Source organism: Saccostrea echinata, unplaced genomic scaffold (genome assembly GCF_033153115.1).
Source record: "Saccostrea echinata isolate AGI-Se365-2 ecotype Australia unplaced genomic scaffold, CSIRO_AGI_Sech_v1 ptg000060l, whole genome shotgun sequence".
NCBI lineage: Eukaryota > Metazoa > Mollusca > Bivalvia > Ostreida > Ostreidae > Saccostrea > Saccostrea echinata.
The window spans coordinates 4,207,571-4,226,195 of record NW_026889809.1 but is presented as its reverse complement, the minus strand read 5'-3'; the positions used below and the strand labels follow the sequence as shown (position 1 = coordinate 4,226,195).

General features: G+C 34.2%; 1 protein-coding gene across 1 annotated transcript; it reads left to right on the top strand.

Moving 5' to 3' along the window:
* The first annotated feature begins 400 nt into the window (after nucleotides 1-400).
* LOC133175106 (WASH complex subunit 5-like) lies at nucleotides 401-17,556 on the top strand. Its single transcript, XM_061310237.1, has 28 exons — nucleotides 401-766; nucleotides 1,023-1,129; nucleotides 1,258-1,342; nucleotides 1,675-1,775; nucleotides 3,187-3,309; nucleotides 3,986-4,211; nucleotides 4,311-4,424; nucleotides 4,539-4,716; nucleotides 5,152-5,276; nucleotides 5,857-5,986; nucleotides 6,139-6,251; nucleotides 6,451-6,617; nucleotides 7,690-7,765; nucleotides 7,958-8,077; nucleotides 8,172-8,303; nucleotides 10,317-10,397; nucleotides 11,061-11,162; nucleotides 11,356-11,535; nucleotides 11,695-11,819; nucleotides 12,671-12,761; nucleotides 12,874-13,054; nucleotides 13,138-13,217; nucleotides 13,797-13,900; nucleotides 14,473-14,602; nucleotides 14,916-15,012; nucleotides 15,425-15,581; nucleotides 17,072-17,159; nucleotides 17,350-17,556. Exons 1-28 carry the CDS (start codon nucleotides 542-544, stop codon nucleotides 17,410-17,412), a joined length of 3,501 nt encoding a protein of 1,166 aa, XP_061166221.1. The 5' UTR covers nucleotides 401-541; the 3' UTR covers nucleotides 17,413-17,556.
* Nucleotides 17,557-18,625: the final 1,069 nt, after the last annotated feature.

Below are 18,625 nucleotides of genomic sequence, written 5' to 3'. Positions count from 1 at the left end.
TAAATTTCGGAAATTTATTATTGACAAAGCACCGGGATCCAACTCTCATAGCTTAAGTGCACTGATCCTTTTCATTTTGATGGAAAATTTCCAAACTTGGCATGAACCTCAATCAAATAAATATAAATGGAAAAAAATGAATAAAAATTATGGTTTGTTAAAAAAAAAAAAAAAATTTCAAAAATTCATTGAAAAATCTCAGCTAGAAAAATTATGATCGAATAAGACAGGTACAATTTATTCTACTGCTCAAACGTTATTTTTGACCGAGTTAACTGATTTTCATTTTTGATTCAACCGGAAGTCTTTTCTGTCGTTAGGTGGCGTAGACGATGATCATGAAATTGTCACATGAGTTATGACAGTGCTTTACAAATTCATCTAATGTGTACTGATTATAGAGAACCAAAAAATATAAAGTTTGTAGGATGAATATTTGATCTACTTATTTCTTTTTCATTAGATGATTAATCTAAGAAAGAGTTACGAATACGCCCCCTGGTGAAAGTGAAAGTAGAATTTCTTCAACTAGGGTGAAGCGATGGCAGACTATCTGGCAGAAAACAATCCCTGTGGACAAAATATATTGCGGTTAGCTTCAAGAGGAAACGCAATTATTGCCGAGCTGCGCCGTTTAGCGGAGTTTATACCCCCAGTGTTTAAATTAGAAACACAGCAAGACAGACTAAGATATGGAGATATCATATTTGATTTTGCATATTTTAAAAGCCAAGAGTATTACGACAACAAGATAGACAGCAAGCCTGTGAGTCTGTTTGCTTTATCCATAAATGAATTTCATCCAGACAAAGTATTCTTTAAAAACAATTTAAGAACTAGTTAAAAATATTTACTGTTATCTGTACACAAATTTCAATAAGGATCCTTTTTTTTTTTCAAGAAAGGTAGCAATCATAAAGCATATTTGTTGAAATAAATCTCTTTAAAGATGGTTGTAAATATTTTTATATAAAGAGAATTGATCATTCTCTCTGCATGCTGAAGATTGTCTCTCATTGTAGGAACTCCAAGATTTAGATGAAGAATTTCGCGAGAATCATATTGATATATTGACCAGATTTTACCAAGCATTTGCCAGTGTTCATAAATATGTTGTGGATTTAAACAGGTAACAAGCCCTGGTCTGCTATAACAGCTCATTTCATTTTGTTTTCTTTGATAAGAATTTCTTTCACTGTTAGAATTTCAGATTTTAGGTAAATTACATTTTGTTTAATTGATTTCATATCCTGCTAGATTTTTGGAAGATTTGGATGAAGGAGTTTACATTCAGCAGACATTAGAAAGTGTTCTTTTAAATGATGATGGAAAACAATTAATGGTGAGAATTTATGGCATGATGTATGATGAACAAGAATATGTTGTTGTGAGAGATTCTTAAGAAGATGAAACTTTATTGAAATATTTTACCTCTGATAAACTTTTTTTTTTAAAGATATCTTTTTTCCTTATATTTTGATATACTGAAGCATGAGTTAGTGTAAAAGATTAAGACTTGATATATTCTCGATTTCTTTTTATTGAATTCAAAAAATTATTTTTGTAGTTGTTCATCATTATTTGAGTTCCAACTTGGACAAACAATTTTCTGATTTTCTGATTTTGTTTGAAGCCATTACCACTGTTAATATTCATGGTTATATTTCTTATTAGTGCGAATCCCTCTTTCTTTATGGCGTAATGCTGATCATCATAGATAACAAGATTGAGGGAACAGTAAGGGAGCGGATCCTAGTTTCTTACTACAGATATAGGTAAGATTTCCTATTAGTGTTATAGCAGTGTTATAGCAAAGTAAGGGAGCGGATCCTAGTTTCTTACTACAGATATAGGTAGGATTTCCTATTAGTGTTATAGCAGTGTTATAGCAAAGTAAGGGAGCGGATCCTAGTTTCTTACTACAGATATAGGTAGGATTTCCTATTAGTGTTATAGCAGTGTTATAGCAAAGTAAGGGAGCGGATCCTAGTTTCTTACTACAGATATAGGTAGGATTTCCTATTAGTGTTATAGCAGTGTTATAGCAAAGTAAGGGAGTGGATCCTAGTTTCTTACTACAGATATAGGTAGGATTTCCTATTAGTGTTATAGCAGTGTTATAGCAAAGTAAGGGAGTGGATCCTAGTTTCTTACTACAGATATAGGTAGGATTTCCTATTAGTGTTATAGCAGTGTTATAACAAAGTAAGGGAGCGGATCCTAGTTTCTTACTACAGATATAGGTAGGATTTCCTATTAGTGTTATAGCAGTGTTATAGCAAAGTAAGGGAGTGGATCCTAGTTTCTTACTACAGATATAGGTAGGATTTCCTATTAGTGTTATAGCAGTGTTATAACAAAGTAAGGGAGCGGATCCTAGTTTCTGACTACAGATATAGGTAGGATTTCCTATTAGTGTTGTAGCAGAGTTATAGCAAAGTAAGGGTTGGAGGGGATCCTAATTTTTTACTACAGATATAGGTAAATTTTTCTGTCAGTGTCATAACAAACTTAGTTATTTAATTGTTTGAGGAAATCAAAACACTGAAAATATGGTAACCTCTTGCATGTATTGTATGGGAATTTTTAGGCAGGGGGTAAATCTAGTACTCCCATTCCTGACTGTCTCAGATTACAGTTTTCTATTGATTTTCTTCATACAGCTGAACATATTTGCTTTATACTTACCAGGTGCATATTCTATAGTATACATTGAAATACTTTCATGCATACATAAATATATCAACAATGTTTTATATAATATAATAAATAAAGATCTTCTGAATTCAGACTCCCCACTGTTCTAGATTAATTACAGTTTTTATTGATATTCACTTCATATCACTGAAAGGAATCGCTGCAAACTCCTCAGGCATATTTATTATGTTAAGGTTAATTCACATATGTAAAAATATATCAACAATGTTTTGTGTGATAATGTCATCTGTCCAAAAGTGGTTAAATCTAGCATGAAATTATAAATGCAGGAACCAAAAATGGATACCTCGAACTGCTCATTTTAGTCAATAAATGCCACCATTCATAACATTTTTCATATATTTGCGTATTGTACAAGTTAAATTCAGTATATTGTACTTGTACATAAATTGATGTATTCAAAATTTAGCACAATCACTCCAGGGTATTGAGTGGACATATGCTGAGTAATCGTTGTCTTTTACACAGTGCTCAGAAGGCAGCAGCAGGTGACTCTAACATAGACGATGTCTGTAAGCTGTTATGTAGTACAGGATTCCAGAACACTGCCACCGCCAGGAGGCCACCAAATTACCCAGAATCCTATTTCAAGTAACAATTCATCATAAAACTAATCACATGAAAATACAATATCTGATAATTTTATTATTTTTTTTAAAAATGAAAAGATTAAAAAATTTGTAATATCCTAAGTACAGTAAAACTTGGTCATGGGGAAGTCCTAAGGACATGTGAATTTACTTTGTATTATTATCCTTTATATCCATGTAAGAAATTTGTAAAAGTGTATTTGTGAATTTGCAATTAACATGCTTTCCTCCAAGCATGACTATAGTGTATGTTCAGGGAAGCATTAGATACAAAACTTAGCTCGAGGTACTTAAGTTTTCTGATGATTTGAATTTCAAATATAAATACTTATGAAAATTAATGTCAATTCAATATTTTTAAATTTTGAGATCTTAAAAATCCATAATAAAGATGTAAATTTCATTATTTTTAACCTCTATGTGACACAAAATCAGTTAATTATATCAATAAATTAGTTATTTCAGAGTTTGTTATAACCGTAAAATTTTACTATGAAATATTAGAAATTTGGCAGGAAACCAACAAAACTTGGCATGTATCCATATATTTTCTTTAATGACTTTTTGCAGAAACATATCTTAAGTCCATTTGAAAATCACTTAACTTTTTTCTTTTACTATATTTCTCTGAAAAGTAATTGAAATATGATGTCAAATTATTTTTAATCAATTTTCAGCCGAGTTCCCATAAACCCTGAGTTTGTGAACATGGTGATTGGTCGTTTACGTTCAGATGACATTTACAATCAGATCTCAGCTTACCCCCTCCCTGAGCATCGGTCCACAGCATTAGCCACACAGGCCAGCATGCTCTATGTCATCCTCTACTTTGACCCCGAAATTCTTCACAACCAGCAGGCAAAAATGAGGGAAATTGTTGATAAACACTTCCCAGATAACTGGGTAAATACTCCAAATGTCATGGTCTATGCACTTAAGTTTATGGAATCAATCAGATTTCTTTAACTTAGTTGGTATTTTCAATAAAAATTGTTTTGTTAGGTGATAGGTGTTTACATGGGTATGACTGTTAATTTACTCGATGCCTGGGCACCATACAGAGCAGCCTGCACGGCCCTAAACAACACGTTAGAAGTCTCCAATGTCCGAGAACAGGTGAGTATGTTGTTGTCTAGTGAGACTGGTCTGACCTTGCCTGCTGAAATGATTCATGTACAATTGATCCAGCTGATTTACTGTGATAAACATATCATGCATTTTTCTATACAGTCTGTGAAATATGCCACTAAAATGCAGAAGTTGATGGCTCCCCTTGACAAGTACCTCAAGGAAGGGGTGTTGACAGAAGAATTTGTTTTGGATAACATTCCCAAGATGATGAATGTTCTCAGGGACAGTAATGTAGCTCTACGCTGGCTGATGTTACATAGCTCAGGACTCTCACCAAGTGAGTTGTTTATTAAAAAGAATTGTGTATAATCTGCTGCCCATTGTTTGAAAATGTTGGTTCTTTTACCCGGTATTTTGTAGCATGTAACATTTGAATTAATACATAGATTTTAGATCTGTTACTATTGCTCATTAAACATTAATAATGCTTTACTTTAAGGATTTTACACATATGAAACTCAGTTGAATGTATTCAAAAACACTAATTTTTAACAAATTTAGAAAGTTTTGCCATTTTCCAAACCCTGTTTTCCTACAGATAAACTTTTGATAGGTACCTCAGATGAAAAATGGATGTTGCCATTTTGTGCAAATTATAAACCTAACTATTAATAACTTTTCTACTGCTATATTTCCTTTATTGGTTTAAGAAGTAGTAAAAAAAATACAATCAGCTGAGAATAAAAATTAAAATTCAGTATTTATGTAACAGGTGCTGAGCAAAATAAGAGATGTAAAGCTCTCAGAGAGCAAGTCATGGTGGATTCCAAGTACAACCCTCTGGCTGTGTTCCAGCTTCTGCTCAACACTGGGCAGTTTGAATTTAAACTCAAGGAGGTTTGTCATTCATAAACATATATGTGGTTTGTCTAGAAATGAAAATTAAATTATTTGGCCTCGGACTAGAGTGATGCTGTGTCAACAGGTAAAAGATGTCATGTGCCTGCCTGCAGTATTTCACTGGACGGCGAGTAGTAAAATTTGGACAGCAACATGGCAGATAAAATGTTACATCATCCACATTTAAAGAAAAAATCATGCCAGTGCTATTTTCGCTTTTAAAAGGAACCAGTAAATTTATTATGTCCTTAATGATTTGGGAATGCTGCGATTAAATTTAGAGTAGCGCCCCTTGTCAGTGACATAATCATTTAACAACAAGTTGTCAAGTGAAGAAAATTTGCACAGAGGAAAAAATTGTTTAATTGTAATTGATAATGTTAGGTTTGTTAACTGTTATTGCTCCTCGAAAAAACAAAACACACATTAGGTTTGTTACTGACTGTCCACAGAAATATGTCCAGTTGTTCAAGTCCATGGAAGGTGAGGTGCAAACCTAAAAAATATATGTAATAATGGCATTGCAAATACAGCTGTAGTCTAGTGAAACAAGTCTAATCAAACGTTAATGTTTCAGATGTTCAAGCAAATGTTGGTAGACAAACAGCAGAAGTGGGAAGACCATAAGAAAGAAGGCAGCGAACGAATGGCTGAGCTTGGTGAAGTATTCTCCGGAACTAAACCACTCACCAGAGTCGAAAAGAATGGTCAGTTATTAAAGGATTTTGCACATTTTCTGTAATTAAGGTTCTTTAAATAGTAAAAGTAAAAAATTAAAACATTTCAGGGAAGCAAATAAGGAAATCCTTGTGATTTATAGAATACTTTTATCTTTACCAAAAACCAAACTTTATTTTAGACAATTTACAAGCATGGTTCACAGAAATGGCTAAGCAGATTTCCTCCCTTAATTATGATGATTCCACAACGGCAGGACGTAAGATTGTCCAGCTGATTCAGGCTCTGGAGGAGGTCAGTTATTCAAAATGGCTGGTCACCAGGTCACATCCCCCTTAAATATGTGAAAGTTTTTGATTGTTGACTGTTCTTGCATGCTTCCTTTAATGCCCCAACAAAGCTACTTTTATTGAAGTCAGGAACTTGATCATATTGTTTTCTGTTTTGCTGTTAGAAAGGTGTTTAATAACTCTTTTTGTTCTCTGATACTTAGGTCCAGGAGTTCCATCAACTGGAGAGTAACCTGCAGGTCAAGCAGTTTCTAGCAGACACCAGAAAATATCTACATCAGATGATTAGAACCATCAACATTAAAGAGGAGGTCCTCATAACGGTTCAGATTGTAGGAGATCTGTCCTACGCCTGGGACATCATGGATAGGTATATATCAAGGGCAGATTTTTACAGCTCTTTGATTATAATGCATGGATGATATATTATACAATATTTATTTTTGATCATAATGATTATAATACCTGTGTTATATTTTACAATATTATACTTTCATGTTAAATACTAAAATCTGATTGGTTTAGATGCATATAACAATCCGTAATGTTACCCTCAGCATTAGCAACACACTTGGCAACAGGTAACATTACGAAAATGTTACATGCGTTCAAATCATGCGCGTACGGTTCACTGTAGAATTCTCAGAATGTCAGTTGTGCGTTTGAAAGAAGTCGAATAAACGACATCAATAAAAGCTTGCGTCCGATGTAGCTTACTTGAAAACAACAAACGACAGACAAAACATCCTAGCGAGTGCAAACTTTAGATGATAAAGGACTTTTTGAGTAGCAAACAAACAATAAAGAGGTTGGTAAATCTTTTCCAAAGCTTTCTTATTGAGAAAAATAGAAGCGGGGAGCTTGTGAGCTTTCTAAGAGTGAAATTAACGACGATCTCCGAATTTTTTTTTAATGACATCCGAAATCAATAAGACATTCAGTATAATAAAATAAATAGTGCACGTTTTTGAGGGTAACAGTTGAAATTGACACCCCGAGGAAAACCATTGTCAACCTCCGCTGACGCGTCGGTTGACAATGGTTTTCCTTGGGGTGTCAATTTCAACTGTTACCCTCAAAAACGTGCACTATTTATATAATATTATACTTTCACGTAAATTAGTTGAATCTGATTCATTGAGAAACATTTGTTAAAAAACACTATTACCCGCTGAATGATGAAGCCACACCCTCCAGCATAGCAACAGTCAACATTGCTTGACGACGGATGATATTAAAAAAAATAGTGACTGCGCAAAATTTATGCGCACAAGGTTCACTGTTATATGCATTTGTATAAAACAGTGTAACATTGAAAATTTTCACCCCTCGAAAACCATTTTCAACCTCGGCTTCACCTCGGTTGACAATGGTTTTCTTGGGGTGAAAATTTTCAATGTAACGCTCAACTACATGCAATATTTATATAATATTTATTACAGTTATACAATGTATATGCAGCAAGGCATCAAAAAGGATCCTTCTCTAGTCATAAAACTCAGAGCAACATTTCTTAAGGTAAGATTTACAGTACTCCTGGTATAATCAATACGTTTAAACATAGAGTGGGAATGAGAATTTTCCTAGTACATACAATTTTAATTATATACAACATAGATCTTAAAGAATGCTTTATCTAAACTTTATTTTGTATCCAGTTCATGTACAGGACATTGTACTGATGTTAATAATTTCTGTGTTTTTTATCAGATGGCTTCAGCTCTAGATCTACCACTTCTGAGAATTAACCAAGCCAACAGTCCAGATCTACTCAGTGTGTCTCAGTACTACTCAGGGGAACTCGTGGCTTATGTCAGAAAAGTGTTACAGGTTAATATTTTGTATATTTATATTCCAATAATTGTAAGCTTGATTAATTGGATAGACAAGGTGAAATTACTGCGTTTTGTGTGTTTTTTAAAAGATCATTCCCCAGACCATGTTTGGACTTCTAGCTAAAATCATAAACCTGCAGACGACACAGATCAAAGAAGTTCCCACTAGACTGGAGAAGGATAAAATGAAGGAGTATGCTCAACTGGATGAAAGATATGAGGTCAGTGAAAGGTCATCAGTTAAAGGTCATTAGTGAAAGGTCATCAGGGCAAGTAAAGGTCAAGTCAACAGAGAAAAATTAGGAGCTCTGTATACTGTAAACCAACTATTATTCATGACTTTTATTTGCCATCTATCAGTTCAAAATCTATCCACGATGACTAATTTTCACGACCAAGGAATTTTTCTACAGAAATACACAATGAAATAAATAGTGAGAAATATTCGTGAGTAAAAGAAGGTAGCGAAAATTGCGGATATTTCTTGCAAACGAATTAAATTTGGTTAACAGTTATCTAAAAGTTACATTTCATTAATGACAATCATTTTTAGCTCACCTGAGCTGAAAGCTCAAGTGAGCTTTTCTGATCACCTGTTGTCCGTCGTCTGTCCGTCTGTCCGTCCGTCTGTAAACTTTTCACATTTTTCGCCTTCTTCTCAAGAACCACTGGGCCAATTTTAACCAAACTTGGTACAAAGCATCCTTGGGTGAAGGGGAGTGTAAATTGTTAAAATGAAGGGCCAAGTCCCCTTCAAAGGAGAGATAATCAAGAAAATATAAAAATTGGGTGGGGTCATTAAAAAATCTTCTTCTCAAGAACCACTGGGCCAGAAAAGCTGAAACTTACGTGGAAGCATCCTGGAGTAGTGTAGATTCTAAATTGTTCAAATCATGACCCCCAGGGGTAGGGCAGGGCCACAATAGGAAATCCAAGTTTTACATTGAAATATGTAGTAAAAATCTTTAAAAATCTTCTTCTCAGGCACCACTGGGCCAGAAAAGCTGAAACTTATGTGGAAGCATCCTGGGGTAGTGTAGATTCTAAAACTTTCAAATCATGACCCCCGGGGGTAGGGCGGGGCCACAATAGCAAATCCAATTTTATATTGAAATATATAGGAAAAATCTTTAAAAATCTTTTTCTCAAGAAGCACTGGGCCAGAAAAGCTGAAACTTACGTGGAAGCATCCTGGGGTAGTGTAGATTCTAAATTGTTTCAATCATGACCCCCGGGGATAGGGCGGGGCCACAATAGGAAATCCAAGTTTTACATTGAAATATGTAGTAAAAATCTTTAAAAATCTTCTTCTCAGGCACCACTGGGCCAGAAAAGCTGAAACTTATGTGGAAGCATCCTGGGGTAGTGTAGATTCTAAATTATTTAAATCATGACCCCCGGGGGTAGGGCGGGGCCACAATAGCAAATCCAATTTTATATTGAAATATATAGGAAAAATCTTTAAAAATCTTTTTCTCAAGAAGCACTGGGCCAGAAAAGCTGAAACTTACGTGGAAGCATCCTGGGGTAGTGTAGATTCTAAATTGTTTCAATCATGACCCCCGGGGATAGGGCGGGGCCACAATAGGAAATCCAAGTTTTACATTGAAATATATAGGAAAAATCTTTAAAAATCTTCTTCTCAGGCAACACTGGGCCAGAAAAACTGAAACTTATGTGGAAGCATCCTGGGGTAGTGTAGATTCTAAATTGTTTCAATCATGACCCCCGGAGATAGGGCGGGGCCACAATAGGGAATCCAAGTTTTACATTGAAATATATAGGAAAAATCTTTAAAAATCTTCTTCTCAAGAACCACTGGGCCAGAAAAGCTGAAACTTATGTGGAAGCATCCTGGGGTAGTGTAGATTCTAAATCGTTCAAATCATGACCCCTGGGGGTAGGGCAGGACCACAATAAGTACGGGGGGGGGGGGGGGGGGGGGAGAAATCAGGTGAAAAACAGCAAGGCCAAAGTTACTCAGGTGAGCGCTGTGGCCCATGGGCCTCTTGTTTACTTTTTGACATCTTTACTAAATCTTTTAGCTTGTGTTTGATGTACATGTGAAAGAGAATATATTGATGATTGAAAATTGAACACATGAAAATAATTTCAAATGCAGCTTTATCATGAGTTGAAGCATTCACAATAAGTGAAATCTAGACAGTATTGCAAGTTTTTATCTTTACATTTTGTTAATGGTATATCATTTCAGTATCTCTTATCTTTTCCAGGTAGCCAAGCTCACACATGCTATATCCGTTTTTACTGAGGGAATTTTGATGATGAAAACAACACTTGTTGGTATAATAAAGGTCAGTAATGAAATTGACAGAAATTTTAAATAGAAAAAAAATTGTTATTGTTATTCCCTGTAAGTAATATTTGAAGGATTTAGTATAGTTATCAATTTATTGCGCCGTTATGAAAAGTGGAAATTTGCCGCCTCCAACCAAAGGTGGCATTCTTGGGTTGATTTTCAATACATGCCAACCGAATTAAATGTCTAACTCACATCTTATCAACAGTACAATGCTTCTAGTACCTACCAGTATCGCTTTTTTTTTGTTCCTCTGTAATATAAAGTGTCTAGTGAAAGCATTTTATCAAACTGTTGAGGTTTGTTTTGATTTCATACATTTTGAAATCTCGTGAGACCTGTATCAAAATGTGGAGTGATATTTTCTTTTAAGCAATATTGGTGACAACAAGTAATATTGTGCTATTGATAAACTGTGAGTTTGACATTTTGAAATTCAATTTTGCAAATATCGAAAATTGAGTTCAGTCGGGGGCTGGAAAATTTCCACTTTTCATAAAGCCAGTTCTGATGCTTTCCTGGCACATCAAATATGTAAATCATTAAAAATGCCTGGAAAACCTGAGATATTTTGGACTAAAGTAATGTTGATAAACTTGACCTTATAGATAGATCTTATGTAACCGCTGAGCAACTCTTCATTTACTCCATCTTACAGATAGATCCTAAGCAACTCTTAGAAGATGGAATTCGCAAGGAGCTTGTACAACAGGTGGCTATGGCTCTACACAGAGGGCTAATGTTTAATCCAAGGGCTAAGGTGAGGAGTATATGTATACCCCATGAAGTATGTACTAAATCATATTGGGGGGGGGGGGGGGGGTAGGATAAGTAAAGAAAATTCATTTATCAGAAAAAAGCCTTTATTTCATGTTTAAGTCTTGCTTTATGTTGTCAGAAAGTAAAATATTCATAGAGTATGTATGGTAAAACTGTGTCTTTCTTATTGATAGGTGAGTGAGCTGATGCCTCGCCTTCAAGGCCTTGGGGAAACTATGGATGGATTCCGAAGGTCATTTGAGTACATTCAGGACTATGTCAACATTTACGGTCTGAAGATTTGGCAGGAGGAAGTGTCCAGAATCATCAATTACAATGTAGAGCAAGAGTGTAACAGCTTCCTCAGGACAAAGGTCAGTCATGGTCAGCTGAAAAACAGTCATTTTGTTCCTTGAAAAAAAAATTGGCAAGAGTTTCCTTGGATCAAAGAAAGGTTTTGTCTCTAGAAACAATCATTTGTGCCTTGATTTTGGCATGTTTTATGACGATAAAAAATCTTGTGTTTGTTGTAGATATTGGACTGGCAGAGTGTTTATCAGTCCACTGCCATACCTATCCCCAGATTTTCTCCTGTCGATGAAAGTGTAAACTTCATTGGGAGACTGGCCAGGGAAATTATTAGGATCACAGATCCAAGGTAATTTACTTTCTAATACATTTATTTAGTTTGTACTTTCCCCCATTATTTTTCATGCAAATGATAAAAAACAACAGATCCACTATTAGTCATATTGATATATATAAGCAGCCATATTTAGTGTCAAATCAAGTTTGTTCTATTAAATGAGGACTCATGGGGCTAGAGTGGGGCCACAATAGAAGGGCAAAATTTTTTTATTGTAATATACTGGAAAAATCTTAATCTTTAATTTCAAGAAGAGGAGGGCAGCAGTCATATTGATATCATCTTGAAGTTTATATATGTAGAATCATTTTAGTTCATGCAAAGATACAAATTGATTAGAGCAATTCAACTGTATCATAATTTTCTGACCATGACCTTTCCTGAGACCTTGACAAATCATGACTTTAACATTGACTTTTCCATGACCTTGAACTTCACTTTTGAAGATTTTTTTACCCTAACTTCATATATTAAGATACATATTGGTGAGAGCTGTTCAATTGTGTCATCATTTTCTTACCTTGACCTTTCTAATGACCTTGACCTAACTATTCCTTCATTTTGTTGTTACCTCCGTTTCAAATTCAAAATATATAAGTCATTTTAATATGACATAATGAACTTGAAACAATGAGACTTTAGCTGTAAGATAATAGATGGGATGAATCAATCTCCGACCAAAGAAGGAAGGTATTTTTTTACTATTGCTATACAAATGTACCTTGGGTGGGGAATTCAGTGTCCTGTAGACTTATTTCTAGTTTATCTACACATGCATATTCATTTGTCAAAAAGAAAATTTTGATCTACGGCGAGCATTGTGGCACTTGGGCCTCTTGTTTATTATTTTTTTTATTTTGAAGAATCACTGCATATATTGATCAAATGAAAGCCTGGTATGATGTAAAAACCAAAGCCGAACAAGTCAACAGAACACTGTTTCAGATGTTACAGGTAGGCCCGAGTTTTGTTCTCCCAGAATAAATATTGAGTCATTGAAGAATGCAGATGTTATGGTATGATACAATAACTGTTGGAATAAATTTCTATAAACCTCTCTTTATAGAAGTCAGTTGGGAGTTTTGGTCTGGCAGGACTAGACCGTTTACTGTGTTTTATGATGGTGAAGGAGCTTCAGACTTTCCAGATGATGTGTACTAGACTACTAAACAATGCCAAAGACAGACAATATCACGACCTAATGGATGCATTCTCCAAGAGTCTGGGCAATGTCAAGACTCTCGTAGGTCAGGAAATTATTTTGGTATATAGGCTGTCCATCAGATAATTGTCATGTAGTATATTTATATGATAATGATTTTTATTTCAGCTCATCCACAGAAGGTCTACCCTAGTATGATGTCAAAAGTAACCAGAATTTGGCCAGCATTTCTTGATATTATCCTGAAGGTATTTCTGTTTTAAAACTCTTTTGTTTACCCAACTTAATTACTGACTTTTAGAGTGCAAGGTAATTCACAAAATCTGCAATGAATAAGAATCAGTGGCCCGTTTTATAAAAGAACTTATGACTAAGACCAAAATTTAATTCTGCTTATAACTTAAATTTACATTATATTGAAAATTAATGGTTTTAATCTTTTTAAAAGGAATGTTGTAAGACATTTTTACGCTAGCAATTTTAAACAGAATCATTAATTTTGCAAAATTTTACAATCAAATGAAGTTTGTGGTCTTAGTTGTAAGTTCTTTTGTAAAACGGGCCCCAGATATGGCATTGAATGGTCAATCAGTCACACTTAGAGTGGAGATTATAGGGGATCTATTTAACATAACAGGTTGGCCAGATGCATATCTGATACACATGTACCTGAGTCCCATTATTTGAATTTTCTTTACAGGTGGGACAGATGTATATGTGATCAACCTGGAGTCACATTATTTTATTATAATTAATACTGTAGGTAGTACAGATGTATTATGTGATCTACCAGTCCTGTAGCCACATTATTTTATTATACTTTACAGGTAGGACAGATGCAGCTACTGAGGAGGCAGATCCAACATGAGTTAAGCACGTCCTGCAAGTTCGACTCAAAAATATTTTCAAGTGCCCTTCAAACCATGAATGAGTGAGGAACAAGATTTTTATACCATATAACGGATTTCTTTAGCGGGTGTAAAATTTGGCATTTTGCTTCCTCAAGGTTTGCCAATAATTTTGGCAGAACTTTTTTTGGCAGACACAGGGATTCATGGCATTGCAAAAGGGAGGAAGTTTATTTTGTTTATTTATATGTTTGAATATCAAATTATGCAAGAGTTCAAATAAAACCAATACTAGATGAAAGTTACATTAGGTTTCACATCAAACTGATAAAAAATTATCTCTCTTGCATTCAGGACTTTTATGCAAGGGTGCAAATTAAGCAATAACAATTTTAGCGGTCTACTTCCGAACTGCTAAAATAAGCCAAGTTAGCACACTGCTAAAATATTCGCTTTGCAGTATTAAATTTCCCTTATAAATCTAGAATATTACAATCATCATTTACATTTTGCAAATCTGGTTTATTGGCTAGCAAAAACAATGAAAATAATTATTGGCATTACATATGCATACTCATTTCTTAAATCTAATAATGAACAGAAACAATATCAATGGGCTGCAATTTAAAGTCATTTTTACAATCACAACTTTTAGTGCCCTTATAGCAGACATTGAGAGGCATTACCAGGATCCAACTTTACCCTATCCCAAGGAAGAGAACCCTCTGATGTTTGAATTAACGTCTTATTTAGAATCAGCTGGTTTTCATGATCCATTACAGAAGGTATGTGTTATCTCAGTTTTCACTTCATTAATTTCATTAAGTGTAAGAAGAAGATTTATCCAGATCTAGGATTGACATAAATGTCAGTGATATGTGTCATAAAGTGTCAGAAATTCTTAACTATTTGTCCTGGAGAAAAACATTTCTTATTGATTTATCAAATCTTACAGAAATCAGAAACAGGAACAAAAGCTAATTAGATAACAGACATATTACATATACATATATACTCCAGAACATTTCTTAATGAGAAATATTTTTTACAGAAATGTGAATGTCAAGTTTCGCTGACACTTTTGTTGTCTTTTTTCAGATATATGTTACCACAAAACGGCTTCCATTTTTTTCTTTCTTCAACTTTCTGTTAGTGATATCCCATCTTCCAAAGCTCACATACAGCAGAACTATCAGTAAGTATTGACAACTACACAGAACTTATGTTACAGTGTTTTCATTTCAAATTCAAGAATAAAATATATCTCTTTATTGTATCTTAAATAATAAAACTGTCCAAACGAAGTGTTTGCTCTTTTGAAGTGAACAGAGTCTGTAATATTAAGTTATAAGACAAAAGGGAAAAGAGTTTATCTCAAAAAAGAATCATCATGTAAAAGTTGATTCATTTTCCACTTTGAGCATTTACATGTAGCATTCAAACTTCTTAATCCTTTTATTCAATATTGTCTGTGCTAAATGTAGATCATAGAAATACTCTGCAATTCTATTTCTTAAAAATTCTTTCAAGCTGCAACACTCCATAAAAATTGAATTTCTGTAGAAATTTAACATTGAATGCTATTTATAGTAACAAATTTGATACAGGTGGACTGGTCAGTAAGAAGGCGACTGACCACCTGGATGCCCCACCCTTTGTGATTGGTTGTCTGACTTTGTTGAAGCAGTACCACAAGGAGAATACAGACATATTTTTAGCCTTTCTGGGACAGTATGTCAGGTCACAAGTGGATGCTTTGCCAGGGTGAGGAAGAATTTAAATAACTGAGAGACCTTACTATAGAAAGCTTATCTATCATCTTAACCTGCTATGGAGTGGTATATTCAAAGTAAGGAAGTGTTGTCATTTAAAAAACAAGGCCCAAGGGTCTTAAGGGTCATCTCAGTATAATATAACACAGAAAAGGATATATAGAAATATAACAAAAACAAAATAAACTGATAGATGAAGTGATGTTGCCCCAAAGCAAGAGAAATAGGATGACCAGGAATCAACAAAGTAGTTAATCTAGTAGTTAATCTAGTACTCAGGAACAGAAAGTAGATCTATTGACTTGCCTTTACTTGCCACTTCTAGTACATTGCCATTTGTCACTTTCACCATACAAGCTAAGCAACACATTAGTACTTGAACATACAGTTAACCCATCAAAATCCCTGACACATTAGCCTCTCTTGGTCTTTGAAGAACATGTATTATACAAAATTATTTTTGTCTCATTTTCTTTATCTATTATTTACAAGTCTACCTGGCCATATAAAACTATGAAAAGTACTTTTGTATTATACAATAAAAAATCTTGTATAATTCTTTTGTTCAATTGACCTATCAATTATTTTATTTACAGAGATTCATTATTGTATATGAGTAGCAAAGGGGAATAACTTTGCTCAGTAGAGTAAAATTTCCCTTTAAGATCAATAGAGCCCTGCCCAGCACCGGAACACTTAACCCAGTTGTCCAGAATTTCACAAACCTGGTAAAAACACCTTTGCTCATTACAACTTCATTTGTACTCTGTTTGCCACGTAGATGCCCTGGAGCAAAGAAGATTTTCAAAAAAATTAATGCATTTTCATTAAATAATCAATAGAGTTCCACCCTAACACCAGAACCATTCCAGGGACTGTGAATTTCACAGTTTTGGAAGAGGCATCCTTGCTGATCATAACCAAGCATTCAGTGTGTCTGCTGAATACCAAGGGGCAGAGAAGAAAATTTTTAAAGAATGCATTTCACTTAGTACCAAGGGGCAGAGAAGAAAATTTTTAAGTAATAAATTTTCACTGTATAATTAATAGAGTCCCGCCATAACACCAGAACCCCCTGACCCAGGGGCTATGAATAACAATTATGGAAGAGGCACACTTGCTCATCATAACCATGCACTTAGTTTGTTTACTAAATACCCAGGGGCAGGGAAAATGAAATTCACAGTTTTGGTTTCCCTTCACCCTTAGATGCTTTAGGCTGAAATTGGTTAAATTTGGTTCAGTGATGCAAGGAAGAAGCTGAAAATGTTCAAAAGTTTATGAATGACACACATTGTTTGAAGATGGATGAAAACAGTTCGCAATAGGTCACCTAAGTGACTCTGTTGACTTAAAAATAAAGAAATGAGGTAGCCATTTAAACCTTATATGCATTCATTGCATTTTCAGCTAAATTGGATGGTAAAGAATAAGATATCCCAGAATTTAGTAAGATTTAACAAGTTTTGATATGATTTTCAGGTCTAAGACACAGGAAGGGTCCCAGGATGTCCTGAATGCCCTAGTTTTCCTGGAAGACTTTATTTATTTCAGTGGACTATCAAGAAAGGTCAGTTATACTGGGGGCTATGTTGTTTGTTGGTCAACTAGCATTCTAAAAATTCATTAATTAAAACATACATCATTTGTAGATATAAATTGACAGATGTAGGAAATGTTAAATGGTAAACAGAATTTATATTGGCACCTTATTGAATTATAGAACCACAGCTTATTTTTTTTTTAATCACTCTTTTCAGGTGATTGAGGCCCACGTTCCAAGTTATCTGTTTGACGAGTACAGGAGTCAGTTTGCACCTTGAGAAAAACGTGTGATAAACAGAAGTGTGTGCAATAAGAGACTGCAATTGTTACCAGACAATTTATATTTTATATTTTCTATATTGTTATATATAGATATTTCATGAATATATTTGCAAGAAAGATATTAAATAATACAAGAATTGTCTTGATATATTCTTAATTGAAAATGGAGAAAAAAACTGAAAAGATTTTTGACTTTTTCTCTAAAAAGGTTTAATTTTGTGGTGAGAATACATGTCCATCTAAACGTAGTTTCAGGTCAAGACTATGTTTTTAACTATCCACACAAAGGATTAGAAATTTAATGACAGAATGAGAATGTACAAATATCTCTTGGGACAGTTAAATGTCAGGCCAGGAATCAGATGTTCTTCACATATATTTTTAAGAAGCTTTCTTTTTCACTGAAAAAGAGAATGGATTACCCTCTGGAGAAAACTTGGGTTTTCTGTGTGTCAGTGTTCTGATTTATTGTCCAATAGAATGGTCTCTAGGCGAATGAAAACGGCAAAGCCCCAAAACACACGAAACATATTGCAGCTGTTAAGTAAATTTGTACATTAACATTACTCAAAAAAAAATTGATAGACCATTGCTTACGTCAATATGTTCTCTTTTTACACTAAAGGAGTTTACTTAAGTGTCCAATAGGACCAATATGAATTGACAAAAAATTATATTACATGCATAACTTGTGCGGCATAAACACTTTATCGTTTTGCACATACAAAGGCGGATTTAAGGGGGAGTGGCGGAACCCCAAATTTTGCTGTTTTATTTTGCACAAGGAAATTTGTACGGTAATCTCTATGTAAAGTTTTGAACGCTCTGCGTCTTTTTATAATTTTAAATGTGTAACAAAACAAACCATTACATCAACCCTTTCCTTTGTACAAGATAAGTACAAGTACTGCTATTTTAATATTTATGAATGTAAGATCTTTAATTTGGTGTACTACTATATAAATCACAATGACCACCAGTGTAGTTCTGATAGTTTATTTTTTGACATCACAACTATTAAGGAGGTATGGACTCTCTGCTAAGATAGATGACTCTAACATTGATGAGTCTTTTTTTCTTCTAATTTTAATCTTAATGTTTTGTCCAAAAGTCCAGTACACCCCGTATACGGTGTTCTATATTTCAGCTTGAATTTCAGTTTCTCTATCTTCTATTAGAGATTGTTATCTTTTCCGAGAAATATCTCTT